The sequence below is a fragment of the Nymphaea colorata genome, chromosome 1 (genome assembly GCF_008831285.2).
Source record: "Nymphaea colorata isolate Beijing-Zhang1983 chromosome 1, ASM883128v2, whole genome shotgun sequence".
NCBI classification, from domain to species: domain Eukaryota; kingdom Viridiplantae; phylum Streptophyta; class Magnoliopsida; order Nymphaeales; family Nymphaeaceae; genus Nymphaea; species Nymphaea colorata.
The window spans coordinates 29,891,736-29,915,450 of NC_045138.2; the positions used below are offsets into that span (position 1 = coordinate 29,891,736).

At 38.6% G+C, this 23,715-nt stretch overlaps 3 protein-coding genes across 3 annotated transcripts; 2 read left to right on the forward strand and 1 right to left on the reverse strand.

The window, feature by feature from the left end:
• Positions 1-820: 820 nt before the first annotated feature.
• Positions 821-1,845, forward strand: LOC116246046 (TOM1-like protein 9). The gene is made up of 2 exons (XM_031617734.1): positions 821-1,271; positions 1,508-1,845. Exons 1-2 carry the CDS (start codon positions 821-823, stop codon positions 1,843-1,845), a joined length of 789 nt encoding a protein of 262 aa, XP_031473594.1.
• Positions 1,846-2,725: 880 nt separating this feature from the next.
• LOC116267512 (uncharacterized) lies at positions 2,726-9,736 on the forward strand. Its single transcript, XM_031649270.2, has 7 exons — positions 2,726-4,877; positions 5,676-5,765; positions 5,860-6,041; positions 7,038-7,158; positions 7,501-7,569; positions 7,936-8,068; positions 9,131-9,736. Exons 1-7 carry the CDS (start codon positions 3,009-3,011, stop codon positions 9,370-9,372), a joined length of 2,706 nt encoding a protein of 901 aa, XP_031505130.1. The 5' UTR covers positions 2,726-3,008; the 3' UTR covers positions 9,373-9,736.
• A 1,084-nt stretch (positions 9,737-10,820) lies between these two features.
• On the reverse strand, positions 10,821-20,130 carry LOC116259915 (TOM1-like protein 9). Its single transcript, XM_031637924.2, has 10 exons — positions 19,771-20,130; positions 17,585-17,663; positions 17,377-17,475; positions 17,180-17,293; positions 15,599-15,762; positions 13,922-14,003; positions 13,624-13,709; positions 13,245-13,430; positions 11,448-12,241; positions 10,821-11,334 (listed from the first exon to the last, which is right to left on the reverse strand). The coding sequence occupies exons 1-10, from the start codon at positions 19,869-19,871 to the stop codon at positions 11,003-11,005; spliced, it is 2,037 nt and encodes a 678-aa protein (XP_031493784.1). The 5' UTR covers positions 19,872-20,130; the 3' UTR covers positions 10,821-11,002.
• Between the last annotated feature and the right edge of the window lie 3,585 nt (positions 20,131-23,715).

Here is a 23,715-nt window from a genome sequence, read left to right on the forward strand (position 1 = left end):
TCGTGGATCACATATTTTTGAATTTTTCTCATTTTTGAACCAATCACTAGTTGGGTGAAGCAACTAGAGAACTGTAGTAGGAAGGACTTGTTTTATGTGACAGGAATAGTTGTATTTTTTGTGATTTATTTTCTTCTTGATAAGCAGGAACATGTATTTTTGGCGATTAACATGCCCAATTATTGATATTGTTAGTATTATATATATATATATATATATATATATATATATATATTGACAATGTCTTACAAAGAAATTATATGGACGGTGGAGTAACTTGATAAACTCAATTAGATTACTAGAAAAGACAAGGTTGGAGCTAAGGGAAGGGAGGCCACTTGGCATATATATCGAACGTCTGAGTCTGAGTTTAGCATCAGTTTCATTTTCCAATCCCATGGATCTTAAGTTTTTATTATATGTAAAGATCTAAACATGGTTTTGTAATTTTGTACGTCTGAATCCAAACCCTACTCCGAGTTGGATTGTAAGCAATATTTGGTTAGTTCAATTTAGTAATACAGCCACTGTCTTGTTCAAATATAATCGGTTCAAATAGCTAAGTCTCTCTCTGGTTTCGCATGGTGAAAGGCCATGCGGCCTTCCGTCATGGATCTAAGATCCGTGCATGAAGTCTGATCCTCCCTCGGACTTGATGCACCCATAGCTCTCCAGCTCCTGCTACCACAGCTGGCACCAACATAGGCCATCTTAGTGGTGAAGGTTTCAGTCACTAACCATCAATGATGTGTTAGCTCTAGTTTCTGCTGGTCAATCAACTGCCAGTGCCCCCCAGCTGCAACCGCCGCAGCAGCAGGACATGCTAGCCCTTTCAGATCCATTCTCTCATAATTCAGCTATTGATTCTCTTGGCTCTCAAATGACTCTACCAACATCACAGGCAGCCACACAGTTCCAGAGTCTGCAACAAGCAACAATACAGGAGCAGCAACAAGCACAGTCCATATTATACTCAAATGGAAGCGTTCCGAACATAGGAGAACTTCAACAGCAGCAACAGATGCAGCCTGCATCATATACAAATGGAACCATCCCCATGACAGGGGAACTTCAACAGTTTCAGCACCAGATGCGGCCCACGTTATATCCAAATGGCATTATCCCAACCATGGGGGCACCTCAACAGTTGCAGCAGCAGATGCAGCCCGCACTTTATTCAGATGGGACTATTTCTTCAATGGGAGCACCTCTTCAACAACAGCAACAGATGCAGCCTGGAGTTTTTCCAAATGGAAGCATGCCGAGCATGGGTCCTCCAGAGTTTGAACTTTGAACAAGCAGCTTACGTGCAGGGTGCGCATATGAATTAGAGCCATCCTGCCTGGGGTCGGCAGGTTGCACCAATCATGAATGCACAACAGCAAACTTTTGTTTATGGTATTGTTGAGATCTTCATCTACTTTGACTGCTTCCCAAGAATTTATTTTCTTAAACTTTTTGTGATTTACTTGCTGTTGAGTTATTTCTTTTGTTCTCAATGCTACAGGAGCAGGCTCTCAGAGCCTGGGGCCTCTTCCACCAGCACCCTGGGATATGCAATCAATGCAAAATCCTCAACCCATGGTCTTTGCTTATGGTCAGCAGGCAGATGTGCAATTTGGTGATCAGAGGCGGGCCACATGCTCCCTGGCAACACCTGATGACATATCTCGAAAAACACAAGGGCTTTCCCTTGAAGATGACGGATACACGAGCTTTTTTCAAGGTTCTTCTGCATCTTATTTGCAGCAGAAGAAGCCATCTAAGGCAGAAGACAAACTTTTTGGTGATCTCGTAAGCATTGCAAAGACAAAATCTAAACCCTCAAGTACCCCGACAACTTAGGATTCTTGTGATGGATTTGCGTGATAGAGCTTTTATTCCTTGCTCTAGTAATTTCTTTCAGCTCCCACTTGAATGTTGATTTGCTTATTGAAGTTGTGCACATTCTTTTTCCACACATGTTATTGTAATCACAATTCCCTGTAAAATAAGAGATTCATGCTTCTTTTGCTTCTGCTGTTCAACTTGGTATATTCTTCTGTTCGTTTGGAGCCTGTTGTTGAATGCAGTTGTCCCTGCAATTAAAACGAAGGTATCATATTGAGTTGTTCAGCAGCAGCAGTTCATGCTTCTGTGCATGATTGCACTTTGTTCTGCCTCATCTCGGACCATCATGAAAATGTATGCTACCATCGAAATGCATCTTAAAATGGAAGCCCAGGCATTTATAGTCTCCCGGAGTCCTGCCACTCACTCTCAAGATATGAGCAAGCGAATAGTTGTTTTTTTTTTGCCTTTTAACAATTTTATTCAAGAGGCAAAGGGTTATTTTCCAGGTTAGTTTAATATTTTTTGTAAAGAGCGGTTTTTTGAGAAACAGAAGAGAAAATTAGGGGTTGTTTGATGTTCTTTAAAACATGAATGGTTATCTATACTAGGCTTGTTATTTAAGCGGTCCCTTTGTAAAATTTCTAAAATAAAACATTAGTTTGTTTAAATTATTTATCTAGTAAAGAGTTAGGACATGAATGATAAAATATGATCTGATCTTACAGTTACCAAAAACAACAGCAGTGACAAAAGGTCTTCAGGTGCATTGGAGAAAGGAAATCCACTGATCAAAAAATTTGAGCTAGATTAAGGAATAGTCACCTCGAAAAGAAGGTTTACTTTCGGGTGGAAACGAGAAAGTGTGCGAAGAAGATTGAAAAAAACCACTGTAAGACGGACAGGGGAGGACTCGACCAAATATGGTCATTGTAGGAGAAGCGACTCATGCGGTTGATGAGTCCGACCAAGGGTCCAAAGCTTTCATATCCGGCCGACCAGAGTCTTCTTAGACGGGTCTCTGTAGGCCATGCAATTCCGCCAACTCTGGTTTCTGGAGTAGGAAATACGAAGCTCGTCCTTATCATAAAGGAGAGATAGATAGAAGCAGATAACTAAAGGGCGTGTCTATTGAGCTAGAACAGAGAGCAAACGGCTTTCTGTGAAACCACAGAGTCATGGCCATGGGGACGCGCCTTAAGGTTCTTCACCACCGGGAGCTCTCTTCCATCACCATTTGTAAGTGCCCACTAACTCCAGACAGCAAATGCCACACTTTTCTTCAACTGTTCAACTCTAGGTGTAAATTTCCACAAAACTTTCACGACGGTGCTGCACTACCCGTGTTGGAAATTCATAGTAGAAACATAGTGAAAATGGTGGGTGATGCTCAGAAGTGCCAGTGCACCAAAGTTACGAACTCTGGTGTCCTGGACGTTCTAAATTCTGGAATTTCTGGTTTGAAATGCAAAGGCGAGAAGGCCACAAAAAGTTACAGGAAGAAGATGGCTATGGCTAGTCCAGTAGAGGAGGAAGGCAGCATTAAGGAAGCAAGGTCCACTAAAGCCCTAGACTCTAGGGTCCTTAAAGAGTTAATTTTGAGGAATGAAAGTGGGGAGGTTAAGGTATGCAAGAAACCGAGGGAGTCTTTGATGATAAACAGAAAAAGGAAGAAACCTATCGGTTCCACGCAGCAGGCTCATTCGGTAGTGGCTAAAAACTCTGAAGCTTCAAACGAGTTTAATTCTAGGATCTCCAGTTGGAATACTGGAAGTGAAGATGAAAGGAAAAAATACGCAAAGACTCTGGTCAGAAGTCCAGAAGAATTTAGAAAAGCTAGTGAGAGAATAGATGCTGCTAAGAGCTCAGATGCTGATGGTATGGCACACTTGGACTCAGGGTCCCCCAGTCAGAGTTCCAGAAAGGAGGCGGTACCCAAGAAGACTAAGAAAGGCCAGACTGATTCTCCAGGAACACAAGCAAGAATAGGGTTGGATATGTGTTCTAAGAGAGGTGACGTGATGGGAGCAATTGCTTTATACGATTCTGCTGTGAGAGATGGGGTGAAGTTGAACCAGTATCATTACACTGTTCTTCTGTATCTATGTTCATCGGCTGCAATGGGGGTAGTCCAACCTGCAAAAAGTGGCAGTCGGAATCTAAACCCTGCAGTTTCAAGAGGGACTGAAGCTGAGGATGAATTGGGAGAAGACGTGGCTGAATGTGTGAAGGACTGCAATCAAGGGGAGACTAAAATGCAGCCTTCAAGTACGTTCTCTAATGAATCGGATGAAAGCTGTGAAGAGGATAAGGAAAAGAAGAGCGTAATTTTGGTAGGAGGCGATATTAAACAGTATGCACTTTCTAGAGGGTTTGAGATTTATGAAAGGATGACAAGGGAGGAAATTCCTATGAATGAAGCAACATTGACATCAGTTGCTCGGATGGCAATGGCAATGGGCAATGGAGACTTTGCGTTTGACATTGTAAAACAGATGAAAGCCATGGGTATAACTCCGAGATTAAGGTCTTATGGTCCTGCATTGTTCTGCTACTGCAATAGTGGTGACCTCGATAACGCTTTCAAGGTTGAGGAACATATGCTAAGTTCGGGAGTTTATCCAGAAGAGCCTGAGCTAGAAGCTCTTCTCAAGGTAAGCATTGTGAATAGTAGAGCTGACAAGATTTATTATCTGATGCATAAGCTCAGAAAAAGCATACGACAAGTTCCCTTGTTAATGGCAGAGTTGATAGAGAAATGGTTCAAAAGCAAGGCAGCTTCTAGAGTGGGGAAGAGAAAATGGAATCCAGAATCAATAAGTAAGGCAATGGAAAGTGGAGGTGGTGGTTGGCATGGCCTAGGATGGCTAGGAAGTGGAAAGTGGAGTGTGGTGCGTACAACCATTGGAGAAGACGGCATTTGTAGACATTGCAAAGAGAAGCTTGTCACCATAGACACTGATCCGATAGAAACTGAAGCTTTTGCAAATTCAGTAGCATCCATAGCTAGAAAGAGAGAGCGGGATGCAAGCTTTCAAAATTTCCAAGTAAGAATCTCTTTGTAAATAGCAAGGTTTGAATGAGGGCCTCAAACAACATGGTTCGTTGGTCAGTCAAACTAAAATGGTCATCGATTATGCTGCTTATTGCTGCTAAATCAATCAGCTTCTTTACCAAGCAAGTTCAACTGATTTGTTAGGATTTTGCTACTACTTAGTTGACTAGTGCACTATTCAGACTATGATGATCGATGTCACATAAGTACGGGTGCAGGTACGGTTACTGTCCATTTTCAAAAAACTTGGGTGCGGGGGTATGGCCGTATATATATATATATACATATAAGAAATACTTAAAAAATATAATCAAAATAAAGAATATACATCAACATAAACAAATAAATAGCATACAAAATATATATCAACGGCTCTTGCAGCACCCGCACCTAAATTTTTTTGAAAAATTGAGGCATTTGCACTCACATCAGCAGCCGCACTCAGATGTTATAGGGTGGAACTTGAACCCAAGGGCCAAGGTCCATTTGTTAAGATCATCTGCCTGACATCGCTGGCACACGAAGCTTTCAAATTGATATATTTTGCTCTGGTATCAGTAATACATGAAAATTGAAACCTCTTGATTGTGGCCATCATCATCTTACTCTTTAAAGTTGTGGCTGGGTGCAATCCCAGTTCCATTTCTCATATTAGCAACTCTATCTAGGTATAACATGAATATGGAAAGAGTTTACGATTTTCATTGCTTAAGTGTGATTGAGATGAAAATGTTCCTCTACAAAGTTAGGTATCTTCATCTGACGAAGTAACTGATATTACCATGTGCAGAACTGGCTTGACTATTATGGACCTTTTGAAACTGTAGTGGATGCTGCAAATGTTGGCCTTTTTAGCCAGAGACGATTCTCAATACCTAAGGTAACTGTCTGATGCTAAGAGTAGGCAAGCATATTGAACCTTATCTTTACAATTCATCCAGCTAATTAGCTATATGCTTATTAAAAAAATTCAGGTCAATGCAGTTGTCAATGCAATGAGACAAAAGTTTCCTTCAAGAAAATGGCCATTGATCATTGTGCACAACAGGCGTATTAAAGGAGGCAGGGCAGATGATCCCCCAAATAGAAGGATTATAGAAAAGTGGAGAACTGCTGATGCGCTTTATGCCACTCCAACTGGATCAAATGATGATTGGTGAGAATGTTTGGTTAGATAAAGTTATAAACACATGTAGGCTATTCTTAGTCAATTATAAGCTCACTGTTGTAGTCTCCTGTACATTCATCTGAATAACTGTCTATGCATCTTCTGTTTTTTTTCAGAAACTACTGGTTTTTAAAATTGAAGTTGTTGACCAGTTTTTTGGAAACCAGCATTTTGTTTGCATATTAGCAAGAAAATGATCAAGTTCCTGCTCAGACATCATCAAGGCAGGTTTACTGATGAGGAGGAGGAAGTTGCAAGGCTGAACTGACTGCATCATGGAATATTTATCACATCATCTGATCGTATGGATAGTCTATGTGCCTAACAACTTCTGTGTAACTTCTATGGTAAATGATAGTCTAGATAATGGCCAAGAGCATCTTTTCTATGTCACATGAGTATGGTGTGGGGGTGCAGATGCGGAAAGGGTATATACATATATTTATTATATATATATAAATATATGTAGTTCATAATATATATATATATATATATTATATAATTATATGGTTGTATATTAGATTAATATGTCCTCTTTAGTTGTTTCTTACTTTTATTGTTGTAAACAAAGAAAGAGTGGGAGCCAAACCCGTATCTGGCACCTGCACCTGCACCAGGGTCATGTCAACACGAGCTTCCCCTTTTTTGAAGAATTCGTGTGACATACTCTGTTTTATGTGGGAATAACTATAGGTGAGGAATATCATTGGGGGTCACTTTTCAGAGAAAAGGATCTTTTTGAAGCTAATCAAATGTTCAAGCTCTATAGATACTTTGATTGCACATTCCTCCTTCCTATGCATGTGCATACACATAATCCACATTCAAAGAGAATCTGTCTCTCTCCCCCTCTCTCTCCTCTCTCTCTGTCTCTGTCTCTCTCTCTCTCTAACACGTGTAACACAGTACTACATATGTTTACATATACTTCAAGTACTGATTGGTGTGCATATTGCTTGTATTAAGTACTAACCTATTCTTCAGGTACTGGTTGTATGCAGCTATAAAGTGTAAGTGCTTGCTGGTGACTAATGATGAAATGAGAGATCATATATTTCAGATGCTAGGGAATGATTTCTTTCCCAGATGGAAAGAAAGACATCAGGTATAAGGAGTATCTAGACAACATATTTTAGATGGCTGATAAACTCGGTATACTGATGGTCTAAAATGAAAAATCACAATAGCTACCATCATAAGTTGATCTATCACTTTGCCTAGGCTGAATATTTTTAGTTTTTAAGATTTTACAAGTTAGATCAACACGTTACATCAGCATGTAATGTAAGGAATATAATATGAATGATTTCTGAGAACAAATATAACTGTAATAATATAATCACTATGAAAATTTTGACCACATATACAAATGTAATAAACATAGAATTTCATTTGTTCCATTTTTTCGTCCTTGCTAATAATGTGGTGTTTTTTTGTCTTTGTGAAGGTGCGCTTCAGTTTTAGTGATACTGGTGTCAAATTCCACATGCCTCCATCTTGCTCTGTGGTGATTCAGGTAATGAGAATCCACCCAATGCCAATATACAGTAGTGTTATCAGAAAAAAACAAAGTTTCATTAACGGGAACATGAGAACAATGAAATTCTTTAGGCCAAACTAAGACACAAATCCTGGCTGGCATCAATCACAAACAGGAGCGACATAAATGGTTTTTTGGACAGCTATAGAGGTTTTGTAGGCTAACTCCATGAACCCATGTCCTTTTGAGTTCAAGTTTGTTATGCCACTTAGGCATGCTTGAGCTCGGTTTGGAGATTAATCAATTCCTAAGTTGACCCACTCTTTTTTGTTGAAGAAATATAGGTATTGGTTTTTTCATTTGCCACAGACGAATGTTTTCAAGTCAGCTATCTTGTCACAGGAATCAGAACAAGGACATTGGCATGTCCCTGTGGCAGCAGAGTGTCATGAATTTGAGAAAGAAAGAATTTGGCTATGTGCATCGAGGGCTAGACGGAGCAAACCTGCCCAGAAGTCAACAACAAAGTCCAAAGGTGAATTTTATGAATACTCTTCGGGCTAAGTCAGAGTCTCAGGCAGCATGTGCTCCTGAAAATTTTTTTATTTGCTTTTGTAAAACATCATCCAAGAATGTACCTTGGAAGTTCAGCAAGAGCTGTCATACAATATACAACTGAAAGTTGATCTGTTTATTGGTCCTGCCGGCAGAAAGGGCACTTGGTAAATCTTACCAGCCAGACTGAAATTTGTCTGTGAGATGGGAAGCTAGGTATTGTTACATGGTTGTTTTCTTCTTTAGAAGTTGCAACCTGTGGTTTGTGGTGTATTTGGTGCTTGGTCACTTATGGAGCCTGTTATTGGAATTGATGCTCCATGCTACTGCAGATTGGGTTGCTTGGCGATTGACGGATAGATGCAATATGGAATGGGCTTTGACCATGTTGACCTAGAGATTTTCTCTCACATAGTGATACCAGTTCCTGAGATTGTACTTTAAGAGGAATGGTTCAGTTCGATGCAGTGATTGCATTGGTTTTGTTCTTCACTTCCTTCTTTTTATTGCATTCTTCTCAAGTTTTCTTGGACTCTGGATATCTGCAGTGCTAAGTTCTGGAAATATCCTAGCAACCAAATGAAAAAGCCTAAAAATTAAAATGAACCAGGAACCACTTTACATGGATGCGAATGCAGGGTAGGTTCTATGTGTCATTCTCAAAAGAAATAAATAAATAAATATAAATATATATATATATAAATGATTGTTGACCCAAGACTGTTTCCCACACTAATTTGAGAGTATCCGTGAAGTATCCTGTTGCGTCCAACCATCATGCCATGTGTATGTGGAATATCACATAAGCAAAATGTCCCTGTGAAATGTCATTTGTATTGCTTGAAGCTAAAACCGAGTTGTGACTGGAATTGACTCTGGTTATATCAGGAAGTCAGCTTGGAATTTTCTGGATGACCTAGGAAAATGTTTAGCCGGTTTAACTAAATTATCTCTATAATCTGATTGAGCTTGTTTCTTTCCTAGTTACCTATTACTTATTTTCGAAGTTTGGCTAAATGTTACAGTTTATTATTTTCATCAGATATCTATAATTGTGAGCCAGATGGTGGTCCTTCAGCATCTGCTGCCGTCAAGAACAGAAGTACAACTTCAGAAAATTCTCAAGGAATGGCGAATTCCTGCAATATGGAGGAAGGAGGACAAAGATTGCATACACAGGATGGACAAGCATTACTTAAATCCTTTTCCCAACATCAGACTGTCTCATCTCAAATAATGGCAGCTCAAAGACTTGGTGGATGTGTTCTTGATTTTCAGATATGAGTTATTTCAGCTGCAAAAGAAACTATCTTGTTCTATTCATTGTCTTTGTTGGTGCCGTCAGATGAGCCTATGTGCATTTTTTCTTTTGCCATCAAGCTGCTAATTGTACAGATTCGGTAGATATTCTCCCTGTTCAATTCTTTCAATCTTGTATTCTTTCAGGAGGATAATTATGGGAACACTGAAGTTAGAATGTTCTAACAAGGAAATTCAGAAACTGATGGTGTAAAAGTCAGTCAAATGCAAGGCTCTTTGTTTATTACCTGTCACCAGGAGATCTGATCCAAGCGACTGATCTTTCCAGTTCACATCGGCTTCACATGTAAAAGGCACCATTGAACATAGCAACTATTATATTCTTTATATGTAATTATTTTGTTAACCGAACTAGATATAGTTTAGTGATCAATTAAGCCATTTAAGATCCAAGAGGTTTAATCTACTTGAAAGTTTTCAGGGTCTTTCCTTTGAATCTTTTACAAAATTAAATCAAGTTGATACTTGACTCAATTTGATTACTCAGACAAACCCTTGTTTCCAACCGCCCATGGCTAAGTTCATCAGATTGCTCCAGTCAAGTACTTCAATCTTTTGGCTTTGTCACGATTCCTTCCTCCACATCAGCCTCAAGAGAAGGTGAGGTTGTTGGGGGGTTGGACAGCATCTGACACTTCTCATTCAAAGGATGCTCCTTGCAGGCGCGACAAGAAACTCAGACGAAAGCATTCTTCTCCACTCGTTCACACCCCCTACATTCCTCGCTCTTTGCCTTGAAGAAGAGTAGACGGGTGCTGATTTCAAGAACTATGCTCAAAATCTTATGGAAGACTAGGATATCAAAATTCACGATCCCGTTATACGAGTCACATGTATTCATGTCATGCCCAAGCAAGTTTCGCTCAATGACCTCCAACAAGGTCATATTACCATCATTGCTGCACTCATAATGTTACTTTTAGCATTTGTCATCTAGTGTAGAAATTGACTTTTTTCAAATGTTGAAATACGCAGCTAGTTCAAATCGATAATCTAGATCTGAGGCCTCTAGTTCATGTTCATGAATCAGATAAATTGCATCCCGTAAGCTATCAGGGCATGGTAATAACAGAAGTACAACTGGGGGTAGTAAATTTGACCAAGATATAATAAATCATCTTAAAAGACAGGTGACCATGGAGTTACATGAAACAATTTCAGTTGAGAAATTTTGAAGTTCAACAAGGCCAAAAACTTCCCTGGAACCAGGACTACAGATGCCTGGGCTTCCCATTTAAGATGCATTTCGATGGTAGCATAAATTTTTCATGGATGGACCGAGATGAGGCAGAACAAAGTGCAATCATGCACCACAAGTGCTGCTGCTGAACAACTCTATGGCACCTTTGATTTAATTGCAGAGACAACTGCATCCAACAAAATGCTCCAAACAAACAGAAGAATATACCTAGTTGAACAGCAGAAGCAAAAGAAGCATGAAGCTCTTATTTTACAGGGGATTGTGATTACAATAACATATGTGAAAAAAGAATGTACATAACTTCAATAAGCAAATCAACATTCAAGTGGGAGCTGAAAGAAATTATTAGAGCAAGGAATAAAAGCTCTATCACGCAAATCCATCACAAGAATCCTATGTTGCCGGGGTACTCGAGGGTTTAGATTTTGTCTTTGCAATGCTTACTAGATCACCAAAAAGTTTATCTTCAGCCTTAGCTGGCTTCTTCGGCTGCAAATAAGCTGCAGAAGAACCTTGAAAAGAGCTCGTGTATCTGTCATCTTGAAGGGAAAGCCCTTGTGTCCTTCGAGATATGTCATCAGGTGTTGCCATGGAGTATGTGGCCTGCCTCTGATCACCAAATTGCACCTCTGCCTGCTGACCATAAGCAAAGGCCAAGGGTTGAGGACTTTGCATTGATTGCATATCCCAGGGTGCTGGTGGAAGTGGTCCCACACTCTGAGAGCCTGCTCGTGTAGCATTGAGATCAAAAGAAATAACTCAAAAGCATGTAAATAACAAAGTTTAAGAACAGAAATTCTTGGGAAGCAGTCAAAGTACAAGAAGATGCCAACAATACCATAAACAAAAGTTTGCTGTTGTGTATTCATGATTGGCGCAACCTGCCCACCCCAGGCAGGATGGCTCTGATTCATATGCACACCCTGCAGGTAAGCTGCTTGTTCAAACTGTGGAGGACCCATGCTCGGCATGCTTCCATTTGGAAAAAATCCAGGCTGCATCTGTTGCTGTTGTTGAAGAGGTGCTCCCATTGAAGAAATGGTCCCATTTGAATAAAGTGTGGGCTGCATCTGCTGCTGCAACTGTTGAGGTGCCCCCATGGTTGGGATAATGCCATTTGGATATAACGTGGGCTGCATCTGGTGCTGAAACTGTTGAGGTGCCCCTGTCATGGGGATGGTTCCATTTGTATATGATGCAGGCTGCATCTGTTGCTGCTGTTGAAGTTCTCCTATGTTCGGAACGCTTCCATTTGAGTATAATATGGACTGTGCTTGTTGCTGCTCCTGTATTGTTGCTTGTTGCAGACTCTGAAACTGTGTGGCTGCCTGTGATGTTGGTAGAGTCATTTGAGAGCCAAGAGAATCAATAGCTGAATTATGAGAGAATGGATCTGAAAGGGCTAGCATGTCCTGCTGCTGCGGCGGTTGCAGCTGGGGGGCACTGGCAGTTGATTGACCAACAGAAACTAGAGCTAACACATCTTTGCTGGCTGGTGACTGGAAATCTTCACCACTAAGAAGGTCCAGGTTGGGGTCCGCTCTGGTGGCAGGAGCTGCAGCAGCTCCTGGTGGTGCAGGAAGCAGCAGTTGCTGCAGAGGAGGTTGATTTATAATGCTTCCTGATGTGGACCTACATTGTACATGATATTTAAAATTTTAGTTTGAAGTAAAGGCAAAAAAATGCTTCCATTGATTGGAATTTCCATGAAGGAAATGGAAAATAGAATAATATCCACAAAACACGTTCTTACTTTCAGATTGCTCACAAACTGTAGTTACAAAGTCAATGATTTAAACTTACAAAAACCTCAACATAAGATAAGTATTATATGCAACTTCGTTTGCTGGAATTGTGGTTCATAATCCATACATATGGGTTATAAGATGCTTCCTTCAGTCAATAGCGTGCATGCATCCACTGTTATATTCTCTGCCATTAATTTTTCATTGATTTCCTGTAAAAATATGCCTAGACTGAGGTTGACTTGGTAATTGTTTAAGTCCTTTTAAGTAGCTTGCACAAGAACCATTATAAAATTTAGACATGAAGATAACAAATTTAATCTCGTCCGAGTTACTCCTAACTCCTAAGCTTGATTAACCATTATTATGCATTGGTCAAGCCTACTTGCTCAAAATGTGGACCAATGATGACCAAAAAGCAACTAAAAGTCAAATAATCAACTTTAGTTGGCCCAGGGCTCATCAGTGACACTGATTCTCAAAGTAGTCCAGATATGAGTAAGAAACATATATCTCATCAACTAACCCACGCTAGTTTGCACTGCAGTCCTAACTGTCATTGAGTCCTTGACTATCACATAAATCGGAATTTGCAGCCTGGACTAGGTGATGAATGTGGTTCACAGATGGGCATGGACCAAATCTAAGTGCTAAAATTTGAGCGGAATATCCTAGATCATTTCAACTCAAAGGGAGTTTAACAAATCCTGAAAATTGTCAGGACTCCCATTGTAGTTCATAAATCACATTTTTTATGCACGTTATTCACAGAAATTCAATTTTTATAAACTTGCAAAAAATTTAAGGCTACCATGTGTACTCTTCACAGTAACAGAAAACACAAAGGAAACAACATGGCACAAGGAAAAGTCAGGATGTTCACTTATTACCCCTGTTCCACATCCTTTGAACTAGTCTGTGCAGCATCTGAACCATCACCAATATCTAAAAGGGCAGGCGGAGGCTTTTTCTGCTCAGGGCGAATGACCATTCCTGAAGCAATTGCATCATGTTTAGAAAGCAGTCTTTGCAAGTCATCATTCAGAGCTAAGCCTTGACGGAGTAGTTCCTCATCTCTGCAATTGAAAAACAATAACATTGATACCATTTGTCAGCATAAAATTTGACTCATCTGAAATTTTGTCTCATTATAGGATGTACAATGGCATACTAAATTTTCAACGGAACATGTCCAGAATAGCTGTTCAATAATCTTGTAAGTATCTTCTGACTGACATTGTCAACAATAAGAAGTTTGCAGATTCTTACGAAGTAGTGTTCGCAAGCTGAACAACTTGCTGCCTATAAGAACGGCATTGTTCTACAAGGTCTACAATTACATCTTGTCTGAGACCCTGCAAGTTAAGATAAAAGTTTCAGTATCTTGGTAGATCAATAAGTGAATTTCCATAACTGAAACCATTATTTCAAATCTCTATAATATTGTAAAATGTAAACTCAATATTCAAATATGATAACCGTATAACTTTCAAGTGTCATGATTATGCAGTTCAGAATTATCAACTCTGAGATATCTACATTACAACACCAAACATCTGAAAACTACCTCCTTGTTGCCTGGCTCCAAAGCATTCAGCATCTCAGCAAGAACATCCATGATTCCACGCGCATTCTGAATTTCAGTCAGGCTACCAATGAAGAAACAAAAATAATTCATAAGGACACCTGAAAGTGCATAGAAACATGGTACAATCTACCTGTCAGCTCATCCAAAAGCAATGAAAATTAATGACTTAAGCATATGGATGAGTGTTCATGATAAAATGGAAGCAAGCTCCACATCATGGGTTCAAACTTGTATTACGCAGTGAAAGCTTGAGGAAGAGTAAGCATGTACGGGTGATTCAAAAATGTATAACTAGTTCCTTTCAGACATTAAATTTACAAATAAGTCATTAGCTGCAAATACTACACACTATGTCAATACAAGGTTAACGCAAGCAGGTCCACTCATGTCATTGTTTCAAATCAGAAGGAAAAATTCCTTGGCAGCTTGAAAGAGCGAGTCATGTACATTTCCACATGTCAAAAATGATTAGATCAATAATGTGAAACTGAGGAATCCTACTTGATCCGCATAAGAAAATGTTGCTTATTATGTTTCTAAAAAGATAAATAACCAATGAGTGTTCAAAGTTAACAAAAATAGGCTCAAGCCATACCGTCCTTTCAAGTGAAATTGGGAAAAAATGGTAACAGCTTGCAAAACTGCTTCAATTGAGTCACATTATGAGTTAAAAACCAGAATCCTGCCTATGTCGTAAAAATATATAGTTCTTCCTTCGATCGGGTCCCAAAAAGATACATATCATACAAATTGTAATTTTCATATGAAAATATTGAAGTCTAAAAAATAAAAAAAGTTTAGAAAAAAAACATGTTTTACAGAAAATTATATTTAACTAGAACATAGGACTAAGTTCACATTAAAATGACCAAGAATTACATTGAACACACCAATAAAAGGTACAAGACTACATATTTTCACCATAAAATAAATAAATAAATGTGAACCACTTAAGCCACTTCCAGTAGTTAAACTAAATCCAACAAATGACTGTGCATACAACTTTTTGCATAATTTTATCATTTTTTTCGTTACTCAAGAAACCCACCAAGGTTCTATCTTCTATGTGTGTAACCATCTTGAAGGTTGTGTATGGATGACACCAGTGAAAAACAACATTTTATGAAACCAGATTTTGTGACAACCTAGTTTTTTAACCAGTTTTGGTTGACAAGACAAAACGACATGTTCCTTGAAAACACTAGGGGGGAGCAAGGGGCCAGGTTGTTCCCGCCCCTTTGAAAATGTTGTTTTGTAGAAACTGGGGTTTTCAGAAACCCAGTTTCAACTGCTTCTAAAATGGTGTTTAAGGGTGTCACGGAAACATCCCCTAATCTTATTTTTCCACAAATATGGAAGAACTAAGAATACCTCATATGACACATTTAATAGGAGTCTCTCAAGGGGTTTAATGCAACTCTGAACCCAAAAAAATGGAAAAAGTTTTTGGCTCTTTTTGTATTTTGATGATATAACACAAGCTAAACCCATGTTGTAACCATAAAATAAAAGACACTGCTAAACACATACAGCAAAGTTACAAACGCCAAACTAGTTCATGAGTCATACATATCTCAAAAGTCAAAACTAGTCCAAAAATTCAACCACCATCACATCTGATATCTAGTGCAGCATACTGTAGAACAGTGCATGTACCTCAAACTAGGAAAGTCTGAAGGTACTGATGGGGCAGGAGCTTCTTGCTGGTAATCTGCATTATTTAAGGATTGAGGAGGATAATGTGACAGAGGCTGTGTTTGAGGAGGAGTGAATATGGGGGCAGCTCTCTCAGACCTCTGGGGAAACACAGCACCTGAACGCTGGCATGGAAATAACTTTTGTAAAAACAGTAGACCAATGGCAATGCACATTACTTTTTTTCAGCAAATCCAATCAAGTCTACTTGATGATCAGATCATTCTCCGAAAAGAGACAGAAAAAGCAAAGTTTTCACTTATTTAAAGTTATGCAATACTAGCATCAAACAGATAACAGTGAATTCGCGAACTGGAGCTTACTTATAAGAAAAAATTTAAAGATGAACTGTATGGGTCATCCTATAAAAGATTGTGATTTCAATCTTCCAATCATGTTTTCCAAATCAGACTTCATACATGTTTCAGCATGTCCAGTAAACAAATTTTTGTCAAGTTTTCTATTATAAATATGATTTTCTAATACTTGAAAATAATAGCTAGACGTTAGAATTTTGACATTTCAAGTGTTTCAGATGCCTACTTATGTGTAGTAATCAGATGATCCAAACATGTATTCTACTAAACAAAGCATGTAAATCACATGCACTTGGTCAAACTCCAAAACAGCCTGAAAAAATGAGGGGAAAAAGATCACAAAATTAAAATTGTCATACCCTCTTACCATTAAGAGGAACCAAGTACTACAATATACAGGTAATATAAGCATACATGTATATATATTCACATATATTCACTTACATGCACGTATTTACACTGGGAAAAGATTTGCCGACTGCCGTAGATGGATATATGTGTCAGTAAGATAACATGACCAAACCAATTAAAACAAATCTGCCTTTGTACATGTACTCAACATGGGCGAAAGACCAATGATGAAACCCTTGATTTGTGTACTGATACGTGTGTTATGCAAATGTGCATTATACACAAGCATACAAAGTACAAACGTATGTGTGTTGGCCCTTGCTATGTGTCCTTACAAGGAAAATTTTGGTTGATAGAAAAAGGTGAAATTTAAGGATGTTGATGTTTGGATCACCAGAAAATATTATTCATATCCCACAAACATAAATGTGATTATGTGACTCCTGCTAGCCTAAGCTTGTAGATCACATGTACATGTCAGTTTGACAACTGAGAAAGGAGGAAGAACAGGATTCATTTGTACACTACAAATAAATCAGAATATTTTTTCCATTTATGCTGTGTTGGATAGGGAGCACGCTTCATCAGCCAGGAATCCACCTGGAAAGTTTACTGAAAGTCTGAAACGTCCTTACAAGGTGGAAACATTTGAAAACATGGACATCTGAGCAACTCATAATCTTAACTATTCTATTTTCAAATAAGAAATTAGTCATGCATTAACTCCAATCCATACAGCAACATTGTCTGTAATGCCCATCTGATATCCTCTACAGAATAATGAGGTGTCCCATCAAAATTTCTTCCCATTACTACTTAAATGCACATCTAATTAACCTCAATGTCTATAACATAAAGCAAAATGTTTGCCTACCAACAACTCCTGGTATGCAGCATAGTATTGAGGATATCTTGCCCTTGGCCCACCAAAGGCTTCTTGCCAGGTGTCAATAAGCGTCAATATCTTTTCTCTAACATGCATGTCAGGCTGCAATAACAAGAAGTTTAGAATCTTAAGAAAAGACAAAAATAAAGGAGATTGTTTACCATGACTTGACAAAATAATGTTACCTTCTTTTTAACAATCTTCACCATTTCATGCAGGATATCTCTTTCAGCAACGTGCATGTGGACAATATCACCACAATTCTTTATCAATGTCTCCAGCAGCTGAGACAGTTTAAGCAAGAATAGGTCAAAAATCGAAAATTGATACCCTCATAAATAACAAGCTGCTAAATTGAAGTGCAAAGTGAATAGGAGATCAAGATCTGCTTACTGTAAGAGCAAGATGCTGGATTTTGGGGTTCTTGTGTCCAAGACGTCTCTTAACTCCCTTTATCACATCTTTAGTTTGCCTGTTCTTGCAAAAAAAGTATGTCATGATAATAATCTACAATAACTAATAGCCACATAAAAATGTATTGGCAAAATAACTGCTAGGAAGAACTTATGACATTGGAGTACTTCCTATTTCCTAAGAGTGCCTGTTACATATATGTAGATATGTGTCCAATTAAACATGGACAAATTAGGAGGAAGGATAAGTCAGATAATATAGAAGATTTATAAGCAATATAATATGCCTGGAATCATGTAATTGACACATGCAATCACATCTACAGCATTATTTTTGTGACTCTCAATACAGTCAACAGATGAAAAAATAAAGCTGGAAAACATTTCTTGATTTGCTTACATATATAGCAATGAACAGATAAGCTGAAGCTGGCAATACATATATAGATATGAACAGATAAGCTGAACCTGGCACTAAATGAAAGCTGAACAAGGTCATGTGGAGAATGATTAGCCAGGACCTCATGTCAGGAAAAAGAAATGACGGCATACTTTTGGGAGAGAAAAGTACATATTCTCTCAGCAGAAATCCTATTACCCGACAGCAATATCAAGGTCAACAAGAATATTATCAGCCTGCTCTAGTGGCATAAATGGTCATCATAAAGAAAACATAACATTACCAGGACACTGATACTAACGTCAGTGTTGGATATAAGTCAGCTTGGCAAACATTCCTGCCTGAGTTAAACTGTATCCTAAGCCACTTCCCATGGCCCCAGGTATGTCAAAAGGCATGCCACACCACACCTAGCACGAAGTAGAGAAAAGCCCGGTTGAAAAGCTGACGACATTACAAATGCTTAGAATCTGATAATAATTTCTGTTTGTTGTGTACTCACTTGGCTAAGATTATGTGTTTGCATAATTATTTTCCTGACATAGTGAACAACCAGTATTTATTTGTCATGCTTCTAACAAAATTCCGACCCTGCTAACCTCTGTTCACCTGATATCTTCTTGAGGACAAGATACAGGACAAATCTTCGTGTTCAAAATTCATGGCATGTTCTCAAACAGTGCAAGCACATGGAATGGAAGAGAAGTCTAGCCACGTCTCAAAATAACCCCATATGGTATTCCTTCTTATTTTCTACGATTCTCACCATTAGAAAAACCTCCAGAGATTGAAGATATGGAAGCAAAACCCAACATTATGTGAATCCAGTTCAAGTACTTCACATTCTTCTTAAGGAGAGTTATTCTTGAGGCGAGAAGAACTCATTGCAAGGCATGCACAAAGATATGACATATAATAAATTAAGCTCCTGAAAGCTACTAGTTGGTCCATAACTCAAAATTTGAAATATAGAATTCAAAAAATAGTACATCCTTGACATGTCCTAAAGGTCACGAGAATTCTTCATCACAAACATTTGCCAAAATGCCATGCAATGCCTGAATTATTATGGTGTCTAAGTTGGTCGTATACTCATGTTTATGCAATCGAACGACTGCGCTGAATTGCTGAGTGACTCTGCATTTTCACAAAAATCTGCAATGCCTAAAACGGCTAGCCGCTATCTATCAGTTTAGACAGGGCATGGTGCTCACTACCCTTACGACAAAACTGAATTGCGAGCAAATCATCAGTTCCCCCTCGCCAACACACCCCACCCCCCCTCCCCAACCCCCACAACACCCCCCACCCTCCCCCCACATCTCCTTCCTAACCACAACCCTACCACACCTTCCTTCCCAACAAACCAAATCAATGAACCAAAGCTACGCAAAAGAAGCTCTACAAATGGATGCTCGAAATGGAGACACACATCACTGCCTTTAAGAAACATTGAATCCGTCCAAATAGTTAAGAAAATGGATCAAATTCAACGAGAGATCAGCGAAAAAGTAATTGCAAACCCTAACCCAGATGTCCAAAGAATTCAGCAAAAAACCAAGCAATTCAGAACAAAACCTATCCGATCAAGAATGACAATAGCAACATATTTACACCTCCAAAGAAGACGAATTCCAAGACAAATTCAGTCCAACCACGGCACAAATCCACACAAGGACAACCAAAAGACAATGGCGGTTGTGGGAAAAAAGACGAAGACCCACGAACGTCAATTTTTAAGAAGAAGGAAGAGAAGAAAGCGGTACCCAGGGTCGTGATTAAGCATATCGCAGATTTCAATGTTCATGGCCCAATCCGCACCGATCAGCATATCGCTTGTCGCCCTATCCACCATCGGATGCACCATTTCGTCCGACTCGATTGCACCACTCTAATCGACGGGCAGCGGTGATGAACGAGCGGCGGGGCGTCGCTGGAAAAACTTTTCCGGGCGGGAATCCAATTGGCTTCGGAGACAGCGAGGAGGAACCGGTGGGGCGACGGCCAAAAATGGAGAATAAAGGAGAGCCAAGCGGGTGGGAAACGCAATAGAGAGAGAACTTTCCCACCCTCTCTCTCTCCCTCTCCTCCCTGAAATATGGGCGTATGAATCTACAGCGTAAAAGAGATCCAAAAAGCAACAAGAAAAAGAAACAAATTTATACATAGTTGCTGAACTGCCGCGCATATTGCAGTTAACCAGCTGTAATGTCCACATTTTTCGGAAAGCTCCTCATTGCGCGCGACTGAGTTCTTATTTAAACTCAATGGTGTAAGAGGCGTTCAATCAGTCCCATCGATCGCATTATTTCTAATGCTCTTCAATCATTTTTTACACAATCCGACTAATTAATTCTCTTTTCATATCTGTGACATTATGAATTTTTGAACATTACTTTACGTCCATTTTTGTGCTTTCGAACATAAACATGACCTCGTTATATTTGTTTTCTAAAAAACTATTGGAAAAATAAAATTTGGTAATACCAATCTTGAAATATAACTCATTTAATATTTTTTATGTATTTATACATAATAAATTAATCATAAATATTATTTTTCAATAAAAATCTTGGAAACATAATATTCTGCCATACCAATCTCAAAACGTAGCTCATAATTCATTTCTGCGTGTATCTATACATAGTAAACTAATCCTAGACACTACCCTCTGCACTCTCTTTCTTGTATGTTACAATCAGGTATTTATGAAGATATAATATTTTGGTGATAAACAAAAATAGCAGACATTAATCAACCCACATGATCATCTCTCTCTTTCTCTTTGATTGAGGCGCCATTGTCTGTATGCAGCTGAGTAACTATTTCGCTCCGCCTTTTCTCTCTATTCAAAGCTCTCTTATTTCACTGTGCATTGTATTGTATTGTATATTTTGTCTTTTACTTCTGTTTTTACGGTTTATTTTTGTATTTAGGAAACTTTTTGTTTTCAAAATTTTGTTATATATTCTCATTTTATCGGTTTTTTCTCTTTCTAAAGTAAAAAGAGAAAAAAGCAGAATTCCAATACCAACATAGAAGAGAAATACCAGGTGCTAGTTGGTCATCGAATAATAATACCAAAAAAGAAGTGACACCTAAATAGGTGCCACTTTTTTTTATGAAATAATTGTACAGAATGACTGATTGAAGGATCATCGGTGGCGTGGGATCTTAGTTTCGCCCCATATGTATACGGTATTAAATACCTGGCATTTTAATGTCGGTCATTTGAATACTATTCATAACTTAGTAGAAATGCATGTGGGGTACCCAGAAAAAAAAATAAAAAAAATACAGTAGATAGGTTGAGACATTCAGTGCAAAAAAATAAATAAATAAATAAGAAAAATATCATATCATATCAGATCTGACCTATTTTCCATGTTTGAGTGATCCTTCATTAATGGCGTGTTTGACAGCTTCGGATTACAGATTCGTGTTGATTTGAGATCACTGAGGATCTCTAGGTCGAGGAATTGAAGTCAGAACTACTTTCATCGGATACTTTGACTACATTGTGATGATCTCATATCATTATTTTTCTATAGGTCTGAAATCCAGTGTTGGGATTTTAAATCAGCCTCGAATCTCATATCCAAGAAGCTATCAAACGCACCCTGAGTACCTCAGATCTGATGATTTGAAGAAATTAAATACGTGGTTTTTGCCACATACTCAAATCCTGATATATAGAAATCCAGTATTTATGTACTTTGTCATAAAAGTGATTTTAGATCAGCCTCGGTGATAATATGATGCTATCAAACACACCTTAAGGTTCATTACTTACTGCAGAACTGCAACGATGTTAGTCAGAACACCAAGCAACGTGGCGGGGCTCGGAGGTTGTTGGTGCACTAGTGGGGGTCAGTGGCCGACAAACGGCTGATTATAGGCATCACTCTCTTGTGCTGTAAATGAGGATGCAGCGATCCACTAGCTGATGTATAACACAGGCGCACCGTCATAGCCTTACAGCCTAGGGTAAAGTAGCCTGTGGATACATTATAATATGCTGGAATGTTGAGGTCTTTTTAAAGTAGGTTATTTATTATGGCATTCCATTTACGACGGTAAAATGTTTGTTATAATTTGTTAAATGCTATAATATCCAAGTAGCCTCCTCAAGTCTTTGTTAAATGCTATAATATCCAAGTAGCCTCCTCAAGTCTTCAATTTTCACCCTAGCCCACTTTTAAGTGAAAAGGTGTTATGGACCACCTTTTAGGATTCATATGAGCAAAAATAGAAATACAAGTACCCCATTTGTGTTCATAACTAAAAGGTGGTCCTCTTGATAAAAAACTTTTTGCAAACATACAAAAGGTAAATTTCTAAATTCATGATTTATGTGAAAATTTACAAGGCATCTCAAAGCAGATCTTTAATAAGAGAAGCGGTTACTTAACGTATAATAAAGTGATTAAATATAAAACCCTTTTTTGGTTGATCATTAGTCATCTAATTAATTTAATTCATAGTCTACAAAGTTCAAATTTAAAGTTAATATTTCAAAGTAAAGCAATAACTGCCCATGTAAGATTTTGTTAAACGAACTCGCAATCAATATACATAATCTATCTTAGTGATGTTGAACTATTTTCTAAACAAGAACCCAATCTGTATAATTTCAACATATAACCATTTACTCTTAACTCACTTAATTATCACACTAAACCATGCATTTAAGGATTTGAACAATGAAATGCCTCTACTATATCTGATATCATTTATTTTTTTGAAAAAAATAAAGAGTATCATCATACAGTGGATATCTAGATCATAAAGCAAAAAGTCATAATGTGGAAAGCAATTGCAAAGTCAGAGACGAAAGATTCTGCGCCGTCCATATTGGACACGAAATCACATACACACAGATTGGAGGGCGCATGCTTGGACCTCCACTTTCTCTTTGATTCACAAATTGCTGATGCCCTGAACAGCACCAGCAACCAGCAAAGTCATCAGCAACCATAGCCATGGAAAGTGCACATTTAGCTCAGCAAACCACTACCACCTGACTTTACTTTAAAAAAAAAGTACAATTGCATGTAAGATATCTTTTCCGAAACTCTTGTATCACAAGGACACGGCCGATTTCCGCACCTTGTCTTTTACAAATTTGCCGTAGAAATTTCATACTACCGTAAATAATTGGGGTGTCCGTGTGACATAGTTCAAAATTGTTGGTCTTATGGGCTTGGAGGCACCACCCATCTTCGATCGAGCAAGTTCAGAGTGGCTAATAATCATAAGTATCTTTTGCGAAGTGCAGATTGATATAGGTTAAGCCTAGGCATCGGCTCAGCCCGACCTGGTAAGGAGTTGGGTTTGGACTGGCCTGACACCTGAAGCCCAGGCCTGGGCCCGGCCCTGCCCGACACTTAAAACTCAAGCTGGGCTCGGGCCTAGCCCGATTAAAAGAATATATATTTTTAATATAAAATAATATATAAAAATTGATAAAATATATATTAAAAAAATCTTATAATGAACCACTTAAAGGATTTTTTTTTTTTTGTATTTAAAGATGTCATCCAATCGCTGTCAAGATCCACTAGACCGTACCCACCAACGTTGAGCCTGTTCAATCTCGGGCTAGGTGGTATTCGCTCTTCTCCTTTTAAAACGTGGGCCTCGAGTTGGAACACGCTTTAGCATGGGTGACTTAACCGGTATTGATTTTCCAATTGGCCGAACATTATAAT

Excerpts from the sequence above, each read along its gene's own strand:
- LOC116246046 (XM_031617734.1), top strand. The coding sequence starts at position 821 with ATGCTAGCCCTTTCAGATCCATTCTCTCATAATTCAGCTATTGATTCT. Across the intron at positions 1,272-1,507 it reads TGGAAGCATGCCGAGCATGG|GAGCAGGCTCTCAGAGCCTG; the intron begins GTCCTCCAGAGT and ends TCAATGCTACAG.
- LOC116267512 (XM_031649270.2), top strand. The coding sequence starts at position 3,009 with ATGGCCATGGGGACGCGCCTTAAGGTTCTTCACCACCGGGAGCTCTCT. Across the intron at positions 7,570-7,935 it reads CTTGCTCTGTGGTGATTCAG|GAATCAGAACAAGGACATTG; the intron begins GTAATGAGAATC and ends ATCTTGTCACAG. Across the intron at positions 8,069-9,130 it reads GTCAACAACAAAGTCCAAAG|ATATCTATAATTGTGAGCCA; the intron begins GTGAATTTTATG and ends TATTTTCATCAG.
- LOC116259915 (XM_031637924.2), bottom strand. The coding sequence starts at position 19,871 with ATGGTGCATCCGATGGTGGATAGGGCGACAAGCGATATGCTGATCGGT. Across the intron at positions 17,294-17,376 it reads TGAAGATTGTTAAAAAGAAG|CCTGACATGCATGTTAGAGA; the intron begins GTAACATTATTT and ends TTGTTATTGCAG. Across the intron at positions 11,335-11,447 it reads ACAGCAAACTTTTGTTTATG|GCTCTCAGAGTGTGGGACCA; the intron begins GTATTGTTGGCA and ends CTACACGAGCAG.